The following is a 25650-nucleotide window of genomic DNA, read 5'->3' as shown; positions in this document are numbered from 1 at the left end:
GGGCAGCACCTTAACAGTTTGGATCCGGGCGTCGAGCTTCCCTTGTCCTGGGCCATGTCCGTTGAGGTAGGCCGCAGATCTTCCGGAATCCTCCAAGAAGCGTAAATTCGACGAAAACTTCACCCTTGAGGGGCGTAGAAGATTTCCGAAACGGGTCCCCATTGATCGGAAGTAGAAACGGTGGAGCTTGAGGCTCGATTAAACCGAAAAAATGAGAAAACTCCTGAAAAAGCGCAAAAACGCAGCAAAAACTCGAGAGCTAAAGCACGAGGACTCCCAACACTTGAGCGTGCGGTAAAAATCTGAGGATGGCTGCCAGAGGCGGGGCTTAGGGAGAGGGCAGTCATTGGCTGGGGGCAGTATGACCCAGAGTTCAGTGATTGGTTACTACTAAGAAAGACAGATCAGAAACGAAACTGATACTGATTTTTTCTTTACCGAGGATTCCCAGCCTGACGACAGGGAATATTCATGAGCATGTGAATCCATGCCAGACCCCATGCTGGAGAAGGAGGATTATACCTCACCCCCAGCAAGCACAGCAGGTAGCCCCTAAGTAAGCCTAAGGAGTGGGCGAGCAGGTGCAATCAGGACAACCTGCCCCCAACCACTTTGACCAAGGACATTTGGTGACACCGTAATGGCATCTAGGCTGCCAGAGACGAAGGAAGGGGAAGCAGTCAACAATGGAGGAATTCACGAAGACGCCACAGCCAATGGAAGGGGCCAGAGGTAGGGAGAGAAACCTACAATCGGACACAACACCGGCACGCAACGACCAGCAGATATTGGAGGCGATTGCGGACCTGAAGGTGGCATGGGAAACAAAACTGGAGGCAGCCATGACAGAACTCAAAACGTCACTAGAATTTAAGATTGATGCAGCACAAGTGGATGTCAATCTACTAAGACAAGATGTAAGAGCAATCACAGAACGCACAGGCGAGCTGGAGAAAGAGGTAAAATCGAACACAGCTATGTGCACGGCAAATGCCTCGGAGGTCCATACTCTGAAACAACAAGTGAGCAACCTGGAAAGCAGAGCAGAGGAAGCCGAAGGGCGCGCCCGAATAAATAACATACGCATAATTGGGCTCCCAGAAGGAGAGGAAGGGCCAAACCCTACGGACTACGTTGAGACCATGTTGCTCGAAGAAATAGGGGGTGGGGCGCTCACCCAAGGATTTGCAGTGGAGAGAGGACACAGGGCCCTGGCGAGAAGGCCACCGCTGGGAGCATCCCAGAGACCGATCATAGCCAAGATACTGAATTATCGAGATAGAGAGAAAATCCTGGAACATTTCCGGAAAGGGGGCACAATAAAAAAAGGGCATCCGCGTCTATAAGGGCGTATCCGGACTACACACTCCTGGTACAGAGACAGCGTCTATAATATGGAACGATAAAGCGGAGACTACGCGAGGCGGGCTACAGATACATGCTGATGTACCCGGCGAAACTGAAAGTGTTTCACAGAAACAGGGCAATATTCTTCGAGACTCCAGAGGATGCGACAGAGTGTTTGGATGCACAAAACTGCCCGTCTGGGAAGGACAGCCAGAGGGAGAGCGAAGCGGACAAATGAGGAAGCAGTTTCCTGGGGCTGAGGTGCTGTATAAACTGTGACACTGGAACTTGAATATAAGACTGTGCATATGTAAGCGTATAGAAGAGCTAGATTTGGAACTGGGGGAGGCGGGTGGACCGAGCACAATGAAGCGAAATTGCGGGAGACTCACACTCATACCCCATTAGATAGGTTAGCTGGGCTGCCGGTAGTACAGTAACCCCCTGCTGAGTAACTAGTACCGGCGTAACCAAGAAAGGACTAAATGTGGGAGAGCCGGAGATTCAGGGATGGAGCTGGGCAACAGTTGGGAGTAGGAGGGAGGGGGTTGGGAGGGGAGTTGAGGGGTGTGTTGGGTTTGGGCTGGGTTGGGGGGAGGGATGGGAGTTGGGAGTACGAGCTTACACCCACATGCTACTGCGCAGGGTGCGGAAGACGAGGGAGGACAGAGGCGGGACGGGATATGGATGAGAGATGGGAGACCTTAATATAGCAACCTGGAATGTCAGGGGGCTCAATAGTTACTTGAAGAGAAATAAGATCATGATGTATCTAAAGAGGCAGAGGATAGCTATCGCCCTACTGCAAGAAACGCACTTCAGAAAAGAAAAACAGGATGTGATAATGAGGAAATGGAAGGGGACTACCATAGGGGCAACGTATTCTGCATACGCCCAAGGGGTGATCACTTGGATAGGATAGCACCACATGTCCCCTTTCAGTTATTACAGTCCACTGTGGAATCAGATGGGAGGATGTTGGCAATAGAGGGACTGATAGAAAATAGAGAGTTGTGTGTCATCAATACATATGCCCCGAACCAAGATAATGCGGCCTATTTCAAGACCTTATATAGTAAAGTTAGCCGGTACCTTGGAGGGGCGGTGATATGGGGAGGTGACTTTAACTGCACGCTAGACCCTAGGGTAGACAGATCAGACAGGAAGTTAGACAAACCCACCCCATAAGCTAGAACCTTGAGAACCCTGTTGGAAGACTTTCCTCTGGAAGATATATGGAGGCTACACCATCCACATGAACGACATTACTCTCATTACTCGGCCCCACAAAACTTGTATACACGGCAAGATTATATGTTTGCTACTCCGGAGCTGACAGGTGAGCTAGTGCGGTCGGAATACAAAGCGAGGGTCCTCTCAGACCACTTGTCTTTGATCTGAACATGGCAATATCGCCTCGTAGAGCTAGGATCCGAACGTGGCGGCTTAGAGCCAAAGCATTGAAAGACACAGTGCTCAGGGAGGACCTGAGGAAAGGAAATTGTAGAATACTTCGAAAATAACACTGGTAGCGTAGAATCAGTCGGCACTCTATGGGAGGCATTTAAAGTGGTGGTGAGGGGAGCAGCTATATCCAAATCCAAAGGGTTACAAGGAGGCATAACACAGGAGTTGCAAAAGGCAGAAGCGAAAATGGAGGCAATTATGCGGAGAGGAGATGACTCCCTTGAGGAGGCCGGAACCATAAGCCAATTGCAGTTAGAGTGTGGAGGGAGAGATTATGTTACTTAAATTACAAGAAATACATAGAGAGACAGCACGCTGGTGGGGACAAGCCGGGGAGGTTGCTAGCTTGGTTATATAAAAATGAAACACCCAGATCAACGATCAGAGCAATAAAGGGGGGAAAATGACAGTTACTGGATACCCAAGAGGGCGTGAACAGGGAGTTCTATCAACAACTATATGGAAACGTTGAAGGGGGAGAATGGAATGAGATGATGGAAACATTAGAGGACATTGGCTTACCCAAACTGAGTACTGAAGAGAGGGAGAACCTAGAAGTTCCAATTACGTTAGAGGAACTAGAAGCAGTAATTAAGCTGTTACCAACCAGTAAGGCCCCGAGAACGGCTGGACTCCCCAGTGAGTTCTACAAAACATATAAAACGGAAGTGCTCTCCCCGCTACTGGCAAGTTAAACGAAGCGTTAGAAATAGGGATACTGCCAGAATACCTGAGAGAGGCTACTATTATCCTGCTCCTCAAACCCAACAAGCCGAGCACGGACTGCGGGTCGTACAGACCGCTATCCATGCTGAACCAGGATAGCAAGGTACTCATGGCTGTGTTGGCAAATAGACTGAGACAGGTTATTAGCAAACTTATACACCCCGACCAGACCGGATATGTTTCGCACAGAAGAATATCCGACAATCTCAGAAGGCTCCACCGTGCCATAGAGCAAACAGAAGGGGACTCGCAAGAAGTAGCAATTGTCTCATTAGATGCAGTGAAGGCCTTCAATTCTGTTAAATGGCCTTGGCTAATGGCAGCCCTAAAAGAATATGGAATAGGGCCCAGGTACCTGAGGTGGGTGAAACTACTGTACAGTGCGCCACTAGCCAGAGCCAAGACGGGAGCAATCATTTCAGAGAGATGGCAACTCAGTAGGGGCACCAGACAGGGCAGCCCTTGGTCCCCGATGCTGTTCATCCTCGCACTAGAACCCTTAGTGATATATCTGAGGCAACAATACGAGGGGGTGGGAATCTACACGAAGGGAGGGCCACACCTAATATCAATGTATGCCTACGATATGCTGTTATACTTGAGGTATCCGGAGGAAAACCTGCAATATATCCTAGAAGTGATGGAGCGATTTGCGTTGCTCTCTGGTATTACAGTTAAACCTAAGTCATGTATATTCCCCCTGGGGAGTTATAAGGGGATTCCGCTTTAGAAATATTACAAATATCATGGGAGACTAGAACCTTTAGATACCTGGGGATTGATATCCATCATACAGTGGAGGCTGAGTATAAACACAACACAGAAAAGGCAGTGGCCAACTTAGAGAATAGCATGAGATTCTGGGCTAAGCTCCCTCTGGCCATGGTAGGGAGGGTGGCACTGTTGAAGATGGTAGTATTGCTGAGGTTGTTAAATCTTTTGGGAATATACCATATATGATTCCCAAACAATTCTTTGTCAAACTTCAGAGCATATGTAGAGGGTTCATGTGGCACAATACCAGGAATAGAATAGCCCTGTGGAAATTGCAGAACATGTATGATAAAGGGGGCATGAAATTTAAGTAACCTCGCCTATTTTCGTGTCTATAAAAGTTCCTAGGGCTGCAATCGCCTCCAGCACCTGGTTGTCCTTGGTGTGTTCCTCTAGGCTGGCCTGTGCTGCTGCGCCTCTCGGTGTAGAGGGGGCGGCATGGTGGGACTTCGATGTCACGAAAGGATCCATCGTGGCGTTTTTAGCTTTACTCCTTGAGGTGGCCATTGCGGGGTCTCCAGGCCCCATCAAGCGGTGCGGACGTCCAGTACGCCCCTTCGAGCCGGGGAGCGGCACGACCCTCTCCAGTTTGTCGCTGTCCCCCTCACAGGGGTTCAGCGCAGCAACTCTCCTCAGTGGCCTGGCCCAAAGTGCTGAGTGGGTGGGCTCTCACCGCACCGGTGTCGCAGATAGTATCGGGGCCAGCGCCCTCTTGCCGTCTATCACAGTCACCACTGCAGGCCAACCCACTAGGTGTAGTGCAGAGGGTAGGATCAACCTGCGAGGTTGTGGGGTTGGTGTACCACTATGAGTGCAGTGCTATGACACTTTGGTGTTACCAAATGCAGGCTGACCAACCCTGTGCTCAGGAGGGCGGCGCGTCGGGTCGCTCACTACTAAGTGCGCCCATCAGGTCGGCCCCACTGGGCTCAGTTCATCACACGGAGTGTCAGTGTGTGGAGCGTGAGCCCCCGTGGGTCCCGTGCGCAGCTAGTGGCGCCTTCAGCGGCTCCAGCACGCTCTCCGGGGCAGGTTCCCCCGCTGCAGTCTGTGATGTGCGCCGAGTGCGGGGAGTGCGCAGCACCCGCTGCCGTATTGTGTGGCTCCCCCAGCTCCTCACCTCGCTGATCCTGGGAGGGGGGGCACAGCCTTCAGTGAATGCCTCGTCGCAGCCGCGGCGGAGGCTCCATGTCTGGCCGCGGCAGGCAGCCCAGACCGTCGGCAAGCAGATTCCTCCTTAGGGAAGCCCCGGTCCGTAGCAGCTGGACCGAGTACCTCGGCCGTGCACCGATCGTGCACCGTCTCTCTCCCCAGTTGCAGGGGGTGTCCAGCACCAGTAGGTCAGTGCGCCCAGGGTGTCGTTCAGGAGGCCACTCGGGGCCATCCCCCCGATTGTCTGTTGCGCCCCGATGGGCTTCGCAGACCAGCTCCAATGGTCTGGCCGCACGCTCAGGTGTCGCCGGCCAGCGGCAAGAGCGTGTGCCCAGCCGGCCACGGGTGTCGCTGCCCAGCAGGTCCTGTGCGCGGTCTTGAACCGCTACCGCGCCACGGTCGCCATTTTGCGTGCGCTGCCCGGAGCAGAGGGGGAGCCGGGCCGGAGCGTCGCACCAGGCTCCCTCGCTCTGATTTTTTTTGGAATAAGCCGCAAAGCAAAGGTCTTTGCCCCAGCTGCAGCTGGAGCACCGTGTGGAGGTGTAGTTGGGCTCGATGCACCAAGTTCAGGATCAGACTACTGCGGCTCTGACGGACTCATGGATTCAGCGTCCTCACTCCATGGCTGCTTGGCCATGCCCCCCTCATAGAACGCTTCTGGAGGGATGTGAAAGGGAAACTGGAAAAAAAGGGGGTCAAGATTGTAGTGGATACAGTGTGGGCATGTCTGCTGGTGGGGTTCCCAAGATCACAGAAGCTCAATCATATGAGTAAACTGAGGGATCTGGCTTATGTGCTTGCAAAAAGGAGAATTGCCATGGGATGGAAGACATGCCACATGCCAAATGTGGAGGTGTGGTGGAGAGATTTGCAATAATGGGCGGAAGCGGAAACCATGGTATGGTAAGAAGCGAGTAGCACAGGGGGGGGTGGGGGAGGGAGACTGAGTCCCTGATGGCCTGGAAATCATTGATAGCCGAGCTGTTTGGGTCAATTGGTTACCCGGCAGAATCTGTAGAAGGGGAGACCGTACCACAGGTTGCGGAAACAGAATGTTTAAAGTAATAGACTCGTAAAGGGGGGGTGGGATAAGGGAATAGTTTCTTACCTGTAACTCCATTTCTCCAGCATTGGTATCTTTCATGGATTCACATGCTTAGAATATTCCCCGTCGTCAGGCTGGGAATCCCCGGTACATTATATAGACCCTTTCCCGTAGGAAAACTTTTTCGACGCTTATGCGTCCTATCCACCTCGTTTTGTATCATGCGTGCCCGCGCCGTCAGGACGCCCTGATATAAATACAGGACCCGCCCCCGCGCTCCCTCAGATTTCAGCCCCCAAAGTAGTGGGGGAACCAGTTTGCATGGCCAGGGGAGGCAGGCGGGCGCATGTGAATCCATGAAAGATACCAATGCTGGAGAAATGGAGTTACAGGTAAGAAACTATTCCCTTCTCCAGCATTGGATCTTTCATGGATTCACATGCTTAGAATAGATTACATAGCAGTACCAACCCAAAGAGAGGAGGCGTGCATGCAAACTCACATACTTTCCTCACAATGCCAGTTTTCTATGGTCGTGTACCCATAGGCAATAGTTAACATAGAGCACGAACAATATTCAATCATAATTGCAACCAGAAGTAACCCCTCAACCGGGGCTTACCTTATTGGAATAGGTGTCGAAGCACCGCCTGTCCCATCCGAGTATCTTCGGCATGTTGTTGTGACAGGCAGTAATGGCGGGTAAACGTGTGCGTAGCCGCCCAGGTAGCCGCCATGCAGATGTCCCCCAGAGGGACTCCAGACCACAGCGCCGTCGACGATGCCGCCGCTCTGGTGGAATGAGCTCTTGGGCGTCGCAAAAGAGGCTTCCCAGCCTTGGAATGGCAGTACGAAATGGTAGACGATACCCATCTTGACAGTCCTTGCTTTGAAATGGCCTTGCCTTTAGCACCCAGACCTTAGGCCACAAACAATTGCTTCGTGTCCCTGAAAGGTTGCGTGCGATGAAGATAAAACTTGAGAGCCCTCTTCACGTCTAATGTGTGTAACGTGTGCTCCGCTCCCGAGCATGGCTCTGGAAAAAATGTAGGTAAGACAATAGAGGAATGTTTATGGAACACTGAAGGCGCCTTCGGTATGAACTTTGGGTTAGTGGCCAGGACCACCTTGTTCTTAAAAAATCGTAAGTATGGTGGGTCCACCATTAGAGCTTGGATTTCCGAAATACGTCGGGCTGAAGTGATGGCCACCAGGAAGGCCAATTTCCAGGACAAAAACTTTAGAGACGACGATGACATTGGTTCAAAAGGAGGTTTCATAAGAGACGCTAACACCAGATTGAGGCTCCACACTGGAGGAAATCTTTTCTCGGGAGGGAAGCTCCTGAACAACCCTTTAAGGAAGTGCTTAATCAGGCGGTCGCTGAATAATGGTGCGGAATGTCGTTGACGTGTAAACCTGGAGATGGCGGCCAGGTGTACTTTTAACGACGACACCGATAAGCCCTTTTGAGCTAAGAACAGCAAGTATGGAAGGAGCTGTTCTGGCATAATCAACTGCGGATCCAAACCTGGTTGATCCCCACACCACTGACAGAAACTCCTCCATTTGTACGAGTATGAAGTGTTTGTGGCAGGTGCTCTTGCCGCTTGCAGAATACGACGACACTCCTCCGGAATCGTTAGCTGGCCAAATTCGGCGAAGTCAGGAGCCAGGCCGTCAACTTGAGGCTGTCCGGGTCGTGATGCCAGATGATACCCTCCTGTCGAGACAGAAGGTTGGGGATCTTCCTGAACCTCATTGGCTCCGCCGCAGCCAAGTGTAGCAGGTCTGAGAACCACACCTGCCTGGCCCAATACGGGGCTACCAAAATCACCCGACATGGGTACTTGAGGATCCATTGCAACGTCCTCCGGATAAGAGGAAAAGGAGGGAATGCGTACAGGAATTTGTTCGTCCATGGGAAGGAGAACGCATCTCCCAGTGAGCCCTGCTGAGGCCATCTGCTTGCGTACTGCGGGCATTTTCTGTTGTCCTTCGTCGCGAACAGATCGATGGAAGGATGTCCCCACTTCTTGAATGCATGTTGTAGTTGCTGGTCATTCAGCACCCATTCGTGAACCTCGTTCATTTCCCTGCTGAGGGCATCTGCCTCCACATTTCTCACGCCTGGTAGGTGGAACGCCAAGATTAGCATGTTGTGTTGCAGGGCCCAATGCCAGATTTTCTGTGCCTCCGTCGACAGGGACCTGGAACGTGTTCCTCCTTGTTTCCTTAAGTAAAACATTGTAGTCGTGTTGTCCGTCATGACACGCACCACAGAGTCTCTCAGTTGAGGAAGAAAAGATTTTAGGGCCCACCGCACTGCTCTCAGTTCTAGCAGGTTGATATGCAGGGAGGACTCTTGTAACGACCACCGGCCTTGTACTTGTAACGTCTCCAGATGAGCTCCCCATCCGCTCAGTGATGCATCCGTCACCACCGTCTTCTGGAACTCCGGTTCCAGCAGAGGCAATCCTTTCGTTAGATGAGTAGAAACTCTCCACCAGCGGAGTGCTTGTACCAGTTGTTCGTCGATGACCAATCTGTCGGACCAGCGACCTTGGCTCTGCATCCAACGGTCCGCTAGAAATTCCTGGCACGGTCTCATAAACAGTCGGCAGTTGTTTATCAACGGAATGCAGGACGACATGGTCCCCAGCAGGGACATGTATTTGCGCACCGACACCCTGGTACCGCATTTCCATTCCAACGCCTTGCTTAGTAGCTTCTGTATTCTTTCGTTGGATGGTCTTACAAGGCCTGTGTGCGTATGAAACTCCGCTCCTAGAAAGACCAAGGTCCTCGAGGGCTCTACGGAAGACTTGCTGAAGTTTATCGCGAAGCCCAGTTCCTGTAAAAGGGACATTGTGGCCCCCAGACTGTTTCGTGTTTGTTCCATGGACGAGCCTCTGACCAGCCAGTCGTCTAAATATGGATAGACATGGTGACCGTCCTTCCTTAAATGGGCCGCTATGGGGGCCAAGCACTTGGTGAACGTCCTGGGGGAGGACATGAGACCGAACGGGAGGACCTTGAACTGAAAATGCTTTTGGCCGACGACGAACCTTAAGTATCTCCTGTGTCGTGGACGTATTGGGATATGAAAATATGCGTCCTGAAGATCTAGCGATGACAGATAATCCATGGGTTGCACTGACCTGATAACCTCCTGGAGCTTTAGCATTTTGAATTTTGAGCCCTTTAGCCATTTGTTGAGTACCCTCAGGTCGAGAATGGGCCTCCATTTTCCATTCGGCTTCTTGACGACGAAGAACCGGGAATAAACCCCTTGTCCTTCCTGTGCCACAGGAACCCGTTCTACCGCTCCTTTTTGTAGCATAAGCGCCACCTCTTGTCTTAGAACTCGAAGGTGGGGCTGGGCCGAAAACACTGGCGGAAGACTCGGAGGCTTGTTTTTGAATTGCAGCGCATGACCCATGCGAACCGTGTCCAGAACCCATCGATCTGTGGTGATGCATTTCCATTGGTCGATATGATGAGAGACTCGACCCCCCAGGACGTTCCGAAGACCGTCATTGGTTGCTGGTTTGCTTGTCCTTCGACGAGGGACCCGAGCCTCGTCGTCTGGAGGCTTGATAATTTCTGCCTCTACGTGCAGACTGGGATGCCCGTCTGTAGCCTTGTGAAGAGTATGAGGGCCTGTTAAATCCACGGTCCTTAGAGGCTCCAAAGCGGGAGTTTCCGGAGGCGCCCCTGAAGGGGCGAAAAGTGCGAAAACTTCTACCTGTCTGGAGGGCGCCAAGAGACCTAGCGGTATCCGTGTCTTCCTTCATCCCCTTCAAGGCTTCATCAACCTTGTCTCCAAACAGATGTTCTCCTTCACATGGCATGTCTAGAACTTTGTACTGGACTTCAGGTCTAAAAGTAGTACATTTGAGCCACGCTTGTCGACGAAGTACTACGCCATGATTGATTTGTTTGAACCCCGACTCTGCTAGGTCCACCGCAATATTAATTGCATGGTTCGAGGCCTCCTCACCATCCCGTACTAGTAACATGGCTGCTTTCCGATGTTCTTCCGGCAGGTGTTCTAGGATAGGGGCTATTTTATGCCACATCTCCCTATCGTAACGCGATACAATCGCCAAGGAGTTGGCTGCTCTTACCGGCGTGGCGCCGACTGAGAGCACCTTATTCCCAAAGGCGTCCTGTCTCCTTGCCTCGCTTTCTGGAGGGGTTGAACATTTTTGCTGTACTCTGGCCTTCCTAGCCGCTGCCGCCGATACCACAGAGTCTGACAGTGGCTGTGATGTTAGACATTTTGGAGTGGACTCCGGAGCTTTAAACTTTTTCTCAATACGCCCCTTAATAGCCGGTTCCGAGAACGGATGACGCATCGTCTTGAGGCCTTCTTGCCATACGTGGTCCAGGATTGGGATGGCAAATACCGATTTCCTCCTTTGACCCATGTGATCAAAAAGAAAGCAATCTTTCTTCTGCTCCTCAGGGATTAAGCCGAACTCGGAACACGCTTTTCCCATCATTGCATGGAAGGCTCCCACATCATCCGGAGGAGATGGTTGTGCCTGACTCCTCGTAGACTCTACCTCTACATCCGAATTCCATGTTGGGTCTCTCGACGGTGACAGGGAGATGTCAGACCCTGAGTCACCTCGTATAGAATCGGACTCCTCCTGCACTCGAGGACGATCCTTCGCCACCTGGGAGGCCGAAGGGCTTTTGGTCGTCGTGCGAGCTGCTTGAGCTTGTTCGTCGACGGAAGGTGCAGAAAATATCGACGATGAAGTGCCAGGCTGAGGGATCTGCATATCCAGACGCTGCAGGAGCTTCTGAAGTGTATTAAGCACATCCAGAGACAAAACCGTCTGGGGGGTCAGCAAAGTCGAGGATAGAGGGACCACACCCCCACTCGCACTCGTCGTCGTCGTATTGGAAGGCCGTAGGCCCAAGTCCGACGGCTGCATAACCATGTCACCTTCTCCTTCCACCGACGACCCCGGCAAGGCCGTGTCTTGCAGCAGGACCTCAGGGGTCCGGTTCACAGACCTCCGGCTGCCAGGCCATAAATTGAGTCCCCGTCGACGAAGGAATCCCCACCGCTGCTGCCTGAATAGTAATCGGCATCGTCAGCGATACCGGGGTCGACGAGCCAGTCGCCGGCACCAAGCCTTTTGACTTCGTAGCCGATTTCGTTGCCGACTTCCCTGCTGAAGCATCTCGACTCACGGAAGACCTAGGACGGTCCCCTGAGGAGGATTTTGATGTCGCTTGCCTCTCCGTCTTGGAAGATGAGGAGGAGGAGGACTTTTTGTGTGATGAGGAAGACCCAGCATGCTTTCCCGCATGCTTGTCCGCAGGGCATTTTTTGACAGGCCTGGAGGCCGTGGAGCCAACTTCTGATGCCGGATAGGCACCCGCTCCGTCATTAAGCCAGTCGACCAACCTTCTTTTCCGATCTTTAAGGGTTTTTTGGGAGAAACCCTGGCATATCTCACATGTATCCGCCGTGTGGTGCGGGTGGAGACAGTAGATACAATCCATGTGGGCATCACCTTCATAGACTTTTTTGAGTCCACATGTCGCACAAGGACGGAATAAAGCCTTTCCGGACATATTTTCTTCAGAACGGAATTTCGCCGAAGCGAAAAACACAACCTAACTTCAATTAGCAGTAACCGCGAGGATCCCACTACTTTGAAAGACGGTTGAAATCTGAGGGAGCGCGGGGGCGGGTCCTGTATTTATATCAGGGCGTCCTGACGGCGCGGGCACGCATGATACAAAACGAGGTGGATAGGACGCATAAGCGTCGAAAAAGTTTTCCTACGGGAAAGGGTCTATATAATGTACCGGGGATTCCCAGCCTGACGACGGGGAATATTCTAAGCATGTGAATACATGAAAGATCCAATGCTGGAGAAGGGAAGTACTGGCAAGAAGTTAAGAAAGTATAATGAAACTGTTGAAATATGCACTGCTTGTTTCGCTTGTATTATTTGGTTGTGTTTATAAATTAAATAAAAAAATATTTTTAAAAAAGTATCAATTGAATGACTGCACCAATGATGCTGAAATAAAGAACACTCAAGATTAAGTGATCCCTTGTTCAGGTAAGAGAGATAACCAGGTGCAACTTGACCAGTTCTCTAACTGATCTAAAGACCAACAAAGGGTCAGGTCACCAAGTAAGATCCTGTTTAAAACACCCAATATTGTTTTAAGGTATTGGCCCGCAGTACTATGTGGTTCTTTGTCTGCTATCAATACGACAAATATTACTAATCGTCTTTCTGTAGGTTGTATCTTCTAAGAATCACATGCCATGAATAGTCCGCCGTCTAGTGGTTGGCTCAGAGTATTATCTTTTCTTGCCAGCTTCCTCGGATTTTTTTTCAGCCATCGGTTGGCAGCAACTTCGTGATTACATTCCATTCTTGAAAAAGACTGCACATTCTCTTAATTACACAATGCCACTCCTTTTGAAGGATCCAGGAGACAAATGGGAAAATGACCCACCTATACTGAGAGCACATTAAGAGCTATTGTATTCATGTAACCCAAAACAATTACTGCAATTGAGTGCAAATCCGGCTAAGGTCATTTATAAATTGATTTAAACATTTTCTTTTAACATTCATTTAAAAAACATGCTAGATAAGCACTCTCATCCACCCTTAGTACAGTAGATATGATTGGTTGTCTGCAGCTGCTTTCTCTTATGATTCCAGACAGGATGTTTCCTCAGCTACACTCAACCAGTAACATGTAAAGAGCACCCAAGGAATTAGGCACGGTTAAAATAACAGGGACAGGCCAGTATTTCCTGCAATTCTGATTGTGTACCCCTCCCTCAACCATACCTTCAGCTCAATCTTCTACCCCTCCCAATTAACGATACCTTCCCGCCTCAAGTGCATCATCTCCATATTTAGAAGAGTCACTCTCTCAGTATTATTGAGTATGATCACCTTACCTGAGTGCAACTTTCAGAGACTTTGCTCCATGATACTTGGAATTGATGGCCAGGGCGTTCTCTAAGAAGCGCAGGGATAATTCATACTCCATGACTCCATGAAGAACTAAGCCAATGTTGTTCTAAGAAAAAGTAACATACAAGGTCAAAGTCAAGATTTGGATGTCACTGAGCATTTCTCTGCTTAGCCCTTTTCAATGAAAAGGCATCTTTTTACTTCAAGTATGTAAAGACACAGACAATCAGTCATGCATTACTGGTTGAATACTTCATCACGTCAAAAACTAAGAATAATCCCTTACCAACCTCAGCATTTACACTCCTGAACTTCAAGTTTTCAATAAATGATGAGTAAACTCTTTTTCCAATTCCTTTTTTTAACCACAGACCCGATATGAACAAGCAGCCTTTGTGTGAGCGAGCCAGTGAGGGGTAAGAAGGGCAGAAAGCAAGAGAGCAAGGACATGTTTCAAGCCCCCAATTACCTTTTAATACCTCTACCAATTATCACAAAAAGTCCCCAACCTCTAATGTGGCTAATGCTAGTTAGTGTATCTTTCAGCCAATTGGACTTTCATGCTACTACCAGCAATTGTGTTTTTGTTGTCACTCCTTCAGCCCAGCGAGTGTTCATAACAGATGCGCATTTGTCCACTGCCATACATTTCCACGCATGTGAAATTACCATACCAAAATCCCTGTTATTTTATTTATATTTTTTTTGGTCTTGGCACCCCACACAATGCATCCCCAGGAAAACTCGGTTATTAAATTTGGATTATAGAATATATTTATTATCAATGTTACTTCAAATTGTCTATCATCAAAGATGAATTGCAAGCCAGAACAATTACCACTAATGAACAGCCTATTTTCAGATGGAAATCTAGTCACCATAACTCTGTCATGAATGTACCATGGAAGAGATGTATTGGTGCTTCGCATGAGAAGTCACTGGGTTATCCTTTGGTGCTTAAAGGGGTTGAGGCGTTGTGTTGTGGTGGGAGAGTTGTCCTTAAAATAAAATATAGCGTGCCTTTGGAGAGGGGAAATATAATCAAGCTGATCCTAATAAATAATACAGTTGAGCTAGGAGACTTTGGAGGAGTTTCTTTACTTGAATTAGTCATTTCAAAATGTTCAATTTGATGTGTGTAAATTTCTGTTCTTCTTTGAATTTAGTGTACATTTTTCTAGGATATTAACTTTTGTAATAAGATCAACTATGTCGGTCCGCCCACGCTGTCGATAATTAGAAGAAGATCAACTATGTTTCACTGACAAGGGAAGAGTAGTATACTCAGGGGACCAGAATAAGCAAGGACGCTTCCAACCCAGTAGAGCAATATAGCAAGAAACCAAAATTATACAAACAACTGCCTACCGCACACCTGCAATACCGAAGACTCACTGCGGCAGACCAAGAACACTGAAACTGTCAATTACAATATCAAGCGGTGACCACAGAGCACTGGCAAATCCATATTAAAGAAAGGGGCCGGGCTTAACAAGCATCTTGGAATCTTGCATCTGTGTGACCTAGGAGCAGGGGGAAAAACCAGATAGAGATTGGCCCATGGGAGCAGATGAGCCCTTCAAACAAAGGAAAGAGGGAAGGAAGGCTAAACCCCAGGAACAACCATGCAAAAGGTAAAGTATTTAAAATGTACTCACCGTAGTGACTGACTTACTCCTAGTACATAGAATCCCGTTATGGGCGTCCCTCCCTAGGGACTGGACCAGAAACTTTTTTCCCACAAAAAAGTGCATTTCCCCTTTAAATTTGAGACGCCCAGGGACATGGGCGTGAGTACGCTATGCTGACCCCGGCCTCTGGTGCCTCACCTCAGTCCCCCTTTGACACATCGACTGGCTGAATTTGTCTGAATAGAGGGAAGGAAGGTGTGTCATATGGGTCAATTGGCCAGAAATTGCTCTACTGCCTTGCAGAAGGAGAGGAGTCTCTCTTGCGTGGGGAACACCTGCGGTGCAGTAAAGTCTCAGGTCACTCCAAGGAACACCAAATCTTAGCCGGAATTCAGCTGCGACATCCGCGTGTTGAGGGAAAAGCCCAGCTGGTGCAGAACGTCTGTCTGCCAGCAGTTGGCAGGAGTGCACCACCCCACCAGGAAAGCTGGCCCTGACTAGCCAGTCGCCCAGATAAGGGTATAAATGATGGCCCTCCAGGCGGTGGAGCCCGCCACCACATTCATCAGTTTCGTGAACACACAAGGGGCCGAAATTAGGCCAAATGGCAGCACCTTATACTGCAAGTGGTACGACATAATAGTGAACCGCAGAAACAGCTGATGCGGCAGGCAAATGGGTGCATGAAGGTACGCATCCTTGAGGTCTAGGGAACACATCCAGTCCCCTGCGCACAGAGATTACGCTATGTGCGCAGGGGTAATCATCTTGCAACATTCGAGCTGTAAAGACAAGTTGAGGAATGACCGGTCTGGGACTACCCTCAGGCCAGCCTGGTTGTTTCTTGGGTACCACAAAAAACCTGGAGAAGCCAGAGCCCTGTCTGACTGAGGAACCGGTTGCACCACCTGCATCTCCAGACGAGAAAGGATCTCCCGTAAAAGGGCCGGCACCCTATCTGATGTAGAGGAAAAGAGGATGGTAGAGGAAGAGGAAGACTGAAATCCTATGAGGACTATAAAAAGAATCTAAGGACTCTCAAAATAAAGCTTCCAGTTATCCTGGAAGAGAGGAAACCAGACTCCTGCTGAGGAACTGTGTTCCCCTACCATGACAAAACTGCTTTTTGCCATCTGAGGCGAAAGCAGAGGCGGCGGAATGGAAAAAAACATGCAAAGTCCTCTGCTGCTTCCTCCTGTTTTTGCTGGGGCCCGGTCAGGCCTCCGCGTACCGATGTCCCGAAACCCCTTAAAGCTGGTGAAAGTGCAGTGTTTGAAATAGGACCTGCCCTGAGACTGAGGGAAGAACTTCAGTCCTGGCTTAGTCAGGATGGCCAAGGACTTGGCAGTTTGTGTGGAGGTCGTCGTCTTTGTGAACTTGTCCTCGGCGGACGAATGAAAGAGGACCACACCCTTGAAGGAAAGATCTAAGATCAGCTCTTGTACGTCAGATGAAAACTTAGTGGCATGCATCCACGCTTGTCTTCATCTCGATCCCCAGGCCGAGCCCTCTGCTGGCTCTGTCGATGTGGGGAACCGAAGACTCCAGGAGGTCCTGCGCAACAGCTTGAGCATCTGCCTGAAATAGCGCAGCATCGTTTGCCAAAAGACTCAAGGAGCTTGTCCTTTCTGGACAGACAGCTGTAGGAGAGCCCCGAGGAGGAAGACAACGGTTTAGAATAAGGCGAGGGCACGGCCACTACTCAAGAGTGAGGCTGAGGGTGGGAGGCCAGGAAGACCGGGTACCCCCATCCGTCAGCCTGACCCAGCTGTCCAACTTCTTGTCCATCTGGGAGTTGGCCCTGGGCTTCTCCCAGAACTTTCTTGCCACCTGTAGGACATCTTTCTGTAGCAGAATGCCAGAACGGCTTGTTGTGCGTTTGCCCAAAACCTCTGCTAGCACTCAACTCCTGGGGGGCTTCCTCAGGCAGGGGGATCCCCAAGAACTCTACAAGGCCCTGAAGGCAGTCATGAAAGGCCTTAACAAATGCTGAGGGCTCCTATTCCTGTGCGTCATTGTCATCACCCCCCCACAACAACCTCCCTCTTTTTTTTACAGACATAGGAGTCCGGGCACTGGGACACAGGTGCCTTTGGGGTACCCACTTGGTCCAGAACCGAAGACAGGTCCAACAGTTATTTAGTGGGAGGCTTTGGTGGTACAGGAGGCGGCAGAGGGGTCTGTATAACTGTCAAGGCCTAGACCGGGGAGGGACAGGCAGTGGCATCGCTGGAGGAAGAGGCAGAGGGCCCAGAAGAGGAGGCTGGGGAGGCACAACCTGCGGGATCACCGCCTTCACTATGTACTTGAGGAGCCCCATCATCTGTGGGGAACGCATGAGGAGGAGGAAGCGCTCAAAGAAGCGGTCCTCGCAAGCTGCCGGGTCCCTAGGGGGCTAGCCCTCCACAGCGCTGAGTCTCCACTCCAGATCGAAGCACCGAGGCGCGTTAGGCATGTAGCCGTAAGGCTGCAATGGGTAGATGTACCCCTGAGACCTGCCACCAGTACCATATAGTGCACCGCCACTTCCAGAGGGAAGGGGACTGGGACCTTCTTGCAAGGCCCATTCAATAGGCGAGAGCAGGAACGAGCCCTGCGTCGAATCCAAGATAGCCACCTGCAAAGCATGCTGCGCCACATGCTTATCCGCCATCTTGAGGCCTTGCGCCACGCCCTGGGTGGGAGTGCACGAAGGCCCCGAGCCACGTGCTGGCTCAGACATGGAAGGACACGCGTTGTGGGCCCTGAACCCGAAACAGAAGCGTTAACATCAGAGATCACTCCGTTAGGTGCCGAGCCATCGGCTGGCCGGTAGTCAAATTGCCCTGACCCACGACCTCGGAGCGAACTCCGGTAGGCTGTGTGCCCTCAGCACCTGCGCCAGTAGTCGTGCTGGAGGACTGACTCATGGAGGTAGAACTCGACAATCCTTTGCCCCTTGGGGTCGATGAGGAGGACAAATCTGATCGCCCCTCCGAGGACAGCCCCGTAGGGCACCCTGTCCCCTTGGCTTGGGAGCCAGTAGCATTAGCGGCCTTAGGCCTGCCAGAACCTGAATCCAAGGAACCGTTGCCCGAAGGAACCCCTGGGAAGGAGTCTCCGTGCTGAGGGGCCGTACTAAGCAAAAGGGCCTGCATTGTCTTGACAGGAGGTCCTGTAGACAAAGTCTTTAATGTGAGCTGGAGTAGTGTGGAAGATCTCCCTCCAACGCGACAACCGATTCTTCAATGCCCAGTGACCAAGAGCGCAGCAAGCTGCAAACGCATCCCAGCAGTGGTCGGGCCCCAGGCACCCAAGGGAGAGTGAATGGGGGATGGAGGCCTGAACGAGCAGTTACAAGACGCACATCTCTTGAATCCTCCTGCACCAGACATGCGTTGGGGGAGGCGAGGCACCGAAGGGAGGTGAAGAAAATTGAAAAACAAAACAGGGAGCAGGCAGTATGTGAAAACAAAGTCTCTGCGCCTAGCTGTGAGGTCCGACACCGTCCGCGCAAGAAAAAGGGACTGAGGTGAGGCGCCGGAGGGTCATTCTCTGCCCCTGCGCGCTATACTAAATTTGAAGGGGAAACGTTTTTGCTGCCAAAAATTCCAGTACCGTCCCCATGTTGGGGGAAGCCCACAAAGATGGAGGAAAGGGGACAGGACGTATGAGTAAAACCCTTTTGTGGCCTTGCGCTGCTGTTAGTGTCTGTGCAGGCTGGGGGACCTTTCCAGCTGCCTAGCCCTTCGGTCCTGTAAGCCTATGAACCCTCTGAAGGATCTGGCCCTTTGTTCTGCCCTGGATTGTGTCTGCCCAAACATCTTGACGGTAGACTTTGCAAACATGGCTAAAGACTTGGCCATCTGAGAGCTTGCCTTTTTCTTGGTAAGCACTTTAGTGGACGCCCCTTCAAATGGCAGGTCTAGGCTGCGATCATGCACATCCGCGTTAAATTTTGTGGAATGCATCCACGCTGTACTGTTAATCTCAATCTGAGTTACTGCAAATAAATAAAGAACACCAGTCATGACTCAAACATAACACGAGTTTATTTCGCTTCAAGTGGTCTCCAGAGCCCACAATCACAAAAACAGATGAAATACACATGGCAAAACATGGGTAAGAGTGGGGGAAAAGCTCACACTCTTACCAAGTGAAAAAAAATAACTCCAGAAATCCAGCAAAGCTGCTGAGGGACTCACTAGGTAAGGGAAATTAGCCATTGAATGAGAATTCTCCCTAACAGTAGACTGCTGGCTTGGCTGTGTAGGAGTGAGGTCCCAAGATAGGTGATTCGAGAAATACATAGAAGTGATGGCTCAGTAGAGGACACCCAGGAAGGGGTGAATGACTGCTTCAATAGATACTATCAAGACTTATACTTAGACAGGATCGCAGATGAGGATATTGAGATATGGGAAACACTGGAAGAGATAGATCTGCCTCAGTTTACGAGAAAAGAGAGAGAGAGAGATATTAGATGCACCACTCACAATGGAAGAACTGGAAAATGTAATCAGGACACTACCCACTAATAAGGCCCCAGGAGCGGACGGTCTCCCTAGTGAGTTTTATAAAAATGTATATGGCTGACCTGCTCCCTCCGATGCTGGCTATGCTAAACCAAGCGTTTGATAAAGGCAGGCTACCATAGACGCCCAGAGAAGCGATTATTATCCCACTCCTCAAACCGGACAAATCAAGTACCGATTGTGGATCCTATAGAACGCTATTGATGTTAAATGAAGATAGCAAAATACTTACTGCTGTGATGGCTAACAGATTAAAACCATTGATAAATACCCTAATACATCATGACCAGATGGGAAATGTCCCCCGGAGTTGCATCTCCGATAACCTCAGGAGGCTGCACCATATTATAGACCAGACCGAAGGGAGCTCCCAAGAAATAGCTATAGTATCACTGGATGCAGTTAAAGCTTTTGACTCGGTCAAATGGCCGTGGTTGATGGTGGTTTTGGAAAAACGCGGGATGGGACCAGCATATTTGAAGTGGGTAGCATTGTTATATAGTGAACTGGTGGCTCGTGTCCGGACAGGAGCGGTCATTTTGGAAAGGTGGACCCTAAGCAGAGGTACCAGGCAGGGATGTGTCTGGTCCCCGATGCTATCTTAGCATTAGAACCACTGGCAATATACCTTAGGTACCACTATAATGAAATAGGAATTAGCATGACAGGGGGCCATCACTTGATATCGTTATATGCTGATGACATGTTACTATATCCAAAATATCCTGAAGAAAACCTGCAGTATATTCTGGAAGTATTAGAGCGATATGCAATAATATCAGGTATAGTCTATCGTGTTCCCCCTAGGCAGATATGTAGGAGTAATGAAACACAAGCTACCAGTGTTACAGATTAGATGGGCAACAGACACCTTTAGATACCTAGGGGTGGATATATATCACAAAGTAGAGGATGAACACAAAAAAAACACAGAAAGGGCAGTAAAGGGGATCGAACGCAGTATAGATTTTTGGGCACGGCTGCCTCGGACCATGATGGGAAGAATGGCACTGCTAAATATGATAGTGTTACCCAGGTTACTGCACAACTTCATGAATGTCCCATATAGGATACCAAAATGTTTTTTACTAGAGTGCATACCATATGTAGGGGGCTCATTTGGCACAACTCTAGGAACAGGATAGCCCTGTGGAAATTGCAGAACCTGCATGATCAAGCAGGGATCAGATTGTCCAATTTTGAGGCATACTACCTGGCGGGCCAGCTTCAATATGTAGCAAGATGGCTATCCGAAGACACCATAGTCCAGATTGCTGAGAGCAGAATGTGCACCTTATTTTTTGAATGAGTGGATATAGGTGGCCGACCCTTCGAAGCAAAGGAGAGCGGCGTTGTTGGTCCTAGGAAGGAAGATCTGGCACAGGGCCTGTAGGATGATGGGGAGACTGCTGCCGTGCTCCCCACAAATCCCCCTAGTGACACTGAAAGGTGTCGACGAACAACTAAGGAGAACTATTAGGGAACACTGGGAACCAGTGGGGGTGACAACCACAGGGGATGTATGGCAGGAAGGGGAAAGGATTGAGTTTGATGCATTTAGAGAGGAAACGGGTTTACAAAGTGGGCAATATATATCATGTGCTAGGCTAATGGTAAATTGGTGAGGAAGACATGGTCAGAGATAGAGCTGTCTCGGCAGCCAGATGCCGCCATAGAAACGTTTCAGGGAGTGTCAGAGGGTGGCCATGAGATCTCCCGGATATATGAAATAATGATGTCCAAGGTTGGGAAAGAAGTGGCCCAGTTAAGACAAGACTGGGAAGAGGAAGGTGGAGAGACGATGAGTGATGGATTGTGGGCAAGGATGCAGAGATACCATAAGAAAGTATCGAGGAATGTAAGGTTGCAACAGATACAACTGAATATCACCCAGAGGGCATACATGACCCCCAAGAAAATTGCCAAGTTCGCAAATGCTGTCCAAAAAACGGTGAGGAGGAAGCCGGGATGGTGCATATGTTCAGGGCATGCCCCAAAATAGCAAGGTATTGGGCAGAAGTGGCGAACTTGCTGGCAGACAAGGGGATTAGATTGATAGTAGACTCTCTGTGGGCGTGTATGGTGGGGGGATTCCCAAGACCACGCAAACTTAAACACGTGAGTAGACTTAAAGATCTGGCTTATATATTAGCAAAGCACAGGATAGCTATGGGATGGAAGGCAGGCATGAGACCTAGTGCGGAGGCCTGGTGGCGGGATTTACTGAAATGGGCAGACGTAGAAACAGTAGTATGTAAAGAAGAGGTGTACAGAGTAAGCAATGAAGAAGCCGAGACGCTGACAGCCTGCCTACAGCTGGTAGCATTGTTAACGGTCTCAGGACTACAAGAGCCTGGAGCCAATGGCACCCCAAATAGCGAGGGAGATGTGACAGTCATAGACCAGTAGGAGGAAGTTGTGATTGCGGGACTCGTGAGGGGCAGGGAGGGAGGCGGAAAGTTGATAATTGTTTTGGTTTTTTATGCACCATGTTGGGGTGCATTGTGTTTTTGTTGTGGAAATCAATAAAAAGATATTAAAAAAAATTAAAAACACAAAAAAGCTATGCCAGTATCCCCAACCAAGCGCCTGCTTAGCAGCAGTCTGGAGGAGCCGCCCACGGTAGAAAGACAGAATGCTGGTCGGGTGGGCAAAGTCCTTTCCCCCCCATCCTCATTTTTGTACAGATTAAATTGTTATCCTTGCAAGACAAGACTCTTGGCCTTAATTTCCTAGAGGGATGAACTTTAATCTGGTGTGAGTGTGTTTAGGGGTAACCATATTTAAGGGGTAATGTGTAAGTATGGGCTACCTTTCAGTGGTGACCCCCACGTGACCTCAGTCATCTTTACGTACTTTGCAAAGCTCAGGCCTAGTCACCAGAAAGTAGACACGCCCATCTACAGGGATTGGTCCCCCGAATCAAAAACCCCATGTATATTGAGCGACTTTAGTAGGAGCCATTTTAAAAGAAATTATCTCTGCTCACTGAAGCAGGGCGTGGCTCCAGAAAGACAGGCCAGCTTTGCAATGGAGGAAACTCGAGTGAACAACGCCCACATGAGCATGCTCTTGCAAGTGATAACAACATGGGAACATGTATGTATGATATGGTGATGTGAATGATACTAAAGTGATGTGAATGATATACGAGGTCAATGGAATAGATGGAATAGGACTTTTTGGGGATGTATTATGGAATAGGACTTTTGGTAATGTATTATGGAATAGGACTTTATGGGTGATGTATTATGGAATAGGACTTTATGGGTGATAAGGAATAGATCGGATAGGATTTCAGGTGATGTGTTAAGGAGTAGATTGGATAGGAGGTGGGTTATGTATTGAAATTGTCGCGTATTTCTGTTTTTCTACTTTTTATAATGGAAAAAGGGAACTCCAGGTTATAAGGACTGGCAGGTAAGGGATCCTCAGTCGTAACAGGTTGAGAAGGTAGTACCACACATTATTATTTTATGATGATAAAAGCAATGGGATCCTCAGCATATTAAAAAATGCTAGGACGGTGGTATTACAAAGGCTATAAGGAAAGACAGTAGTGGCTCGGTATAAGGAATGGTCCTGGATTTTAGTCAATTCTTTTTTATATTTTCTCTTGCTCTCTTTTGTGGTAAGGAAGGAAGGTGGATGAGCCGGGGGGGGGGGTGTGTGTGTGTGTGTGTGTGTGTGTGTGTGTGTGAAATCAACACGGAAAGGGGTGGGGGAAAAAGTGTGTTGATCTGTATCTTTAAGTAAAAAGCTGAAGCATGCAATAGGGTCTAAGTGAAGTATTAGGGACGTGTGCAATACTATGGGGGAAGAGACCCCAATAAAACACATGCATAGGGTTCTGCCACTGTATTGTGACAGAATAAATAAACAATGGATAGTAGAAAAAAAGGAAGGGGGGGATGTCCTGCTCCTGGCCACAGCAGGGCTCTCATAACAGAAACATGCTAGAAAAAATGTCAATTTTTTAGCAGCAAAATATAAAGGGAACAAATCCGAAAAAAGAAAAGAGATTCTAGATCTCTGGCAAGTATTTCAGGATATTGAAGACCAGGAAGGTGAAAAAAAGATCCAATGTAAGGGGATATAACCTGTAACGCCTAAACCTGCAGTAGGGTATACAAACCCAGTCTATGAGCCTCCAGTGGTAGAGAGAGTGTCTACATGATTATCAGAATTAGCAACTAGGCGGGGGGGACTCAAGAGCTTTTGCACCTCTATATAACCCATCCACAAGTGCTGATATGCCCCTAGCATTAGTGCACCCAGAGGGTCCACAAGTAGACAGACAATGAGTTAAGAGCATTGCGGGAAAGGTTAGTCAGGTTACAAGAACCTGAAGAAGTATCAACAGAAGTGATTGGAAGTGAGGAATTTTTTTGTTTAGGTTTAACCCTGGGGCAATAAGAAATGTTTGTGTTGAAAAAGATAATGGGCAGAGGGTATGGACGGTCCTGGGAAGAGAAGTAGTACAAGCAAGGGAAAATGGAGGGGAAGATCAAGGTGGTAGAAATAGTGAAGAGGCAGGGCAAGAAGGAGATCAAGGAGAGGAGGCGGTGAGGAACCTGTCCCTGCCACAAGAGGCAGTGAGGAGGGACAGACCAAGAAATAGGACCATATTTAATGATGGTAGTACAAGGTAAGTAGAAAAAAGGGGTAGAAGACAAAATAGATATGCAGATGCCTCTTATGCATAAAGCAGTAGTGATAACGCAGTATGTGCCACGGCTTCAAATGGACAACAATAACTTGATTAAAGCTCTTCCCCAGTTTATAGCCGGAGCGAGTGAATGGATCCATGAATTTGAAAAACAGCAGGGGTAGCCTTAGCACTAGGAGATTTTAAGAGTCTACTGGTCACCATAGCTGGGGACCAGGCTGGGGACCTATGGGCAAGGGTGGGGTACTCTGGGTAAGTCTTTCAGATAAAGAACATGATGGAGCAGCCTTTACTGAGGTAAGGGTATGGGATGCCCAACGAAGGATGTACCCAGATATCCCGGACATCCTTTCTTTAATGAAGTGCACAATGGGTGATGAGGACCGCGTTAGGTTTATATTTAAGTTACAGGAAATGTGGAGAGTTGAGATAGTACACTTTTTCTATTTCATTGTAAAGAGGGGATTACCAAAAGCGGTCCAGAAGGCACTAGATAAAATTGTGGGAATTGAAGCCGAAGGGTGGGCAGAGATACAAAGTATAATAGTCAACCATTGAAAGAGAATCAAGGAGCGGAACAGGGAGACAGCCCAGTAGCAGAAAATGGATGAGGCAAAACTAGTGGAAAAGAAACTAAATAAGGTTGTCGTCCAAGCACCAGTGATGGCACCGGCTCAGGGGGAAAAGGACAGGATAGACTCAACAAATCGGGAATACCACAATTGCGGCACTATGGGGTGAAGGACAGGAACAATGGGGTGGGGGGGGGGCAGTGGCAGTATGAAGGAGCACCAAGGGGAAAAAGAGGATTTCGAGGAGCAAGAGCAGGAGGCTTTGGGGGGATAGGGCCCCATGGAGGAGGATTAGGAACATCACAGTGCTGTTATTGCAGGAAAAGGGGGCATTTCACAAGGGAATGCAAGAACAGGCCTGGGATGGAATTTAATTATGGGCCATCACCTCCAGGGCAGGGATTCCAAAGGCCTCAAGGAATGGGACAACAGCAATTTGGGTGAGGGGATAAAAATCAGTTCGCTTATGGGACTGACAGGCAAGGGGTGGACAACAATTACAGCAGGGTGAGGGAACACAGTTTAACAGGACGGCTGGGGGAACAGGTGCCCCATTCCAAGGAGTTGCAATGACGGTGGCGGCCCTTTGTCATTCCCCGGGACAAATAGATATTCTGCTTAGGATAGCCCACAGAGAACACTCGCATGTCCAATCCTATTGATAACCGCACACCATGAAGAGGAGCCCTTGGTGGAGGAGGAAATAGGAAACATGCAATTTACATTTATGGTTAATTCAGGTGCAACCAAATCATGCATTTTGGAGGGGAACTTTCCAT

General features: G+C 49.3%; 1 protein-coding gene across 1 annotated transcript in view; it reads right to left on the bottom strand.

Moving 5' to 3' along the window:
• Nucleotides 1-13585, bottom strand: part of LOC138488230 (clustered mitochondria protein homolog) — a 255153-nt gene extending 241568 nt beyond the window's left edge. The window contains exon 1 of the mRNA XM_069615065.1: nt 13470-13585. Within this exon, the coding sequence (XP_069471166.1) occupies nt 13470-13561 (92 nt within the window). The 5' untranslated portion in view covers nt 13562-13585. The remainder of the gene's footprint in view (nt 1-13469) is intronic.
• Nucleotides 13586-25650: the final 12065 nt, after the last annotated feature.

The sequence above is a fragment of the Ambystoma mexicanum genome, chromosome 9 (genome assembly GCF_040938575.1).
Source record: "Ambystoma mexicanum isolate Mex_15411 chromosome 9, UKY_AmexF1_1, whole genome shotgun sequence".
Lineage (NCBI taxonomy): Eukaryota > Metazoa > Chordata > Amphibia > Caudata > Ambystomatidae > Ambystoma > Ambystoma mexicanum.
The sequence above is the reverse complement of the archived record's forward strand: the minus strand, read 5'-3'. Positions and strand labels throughout refer to the sequence as shown.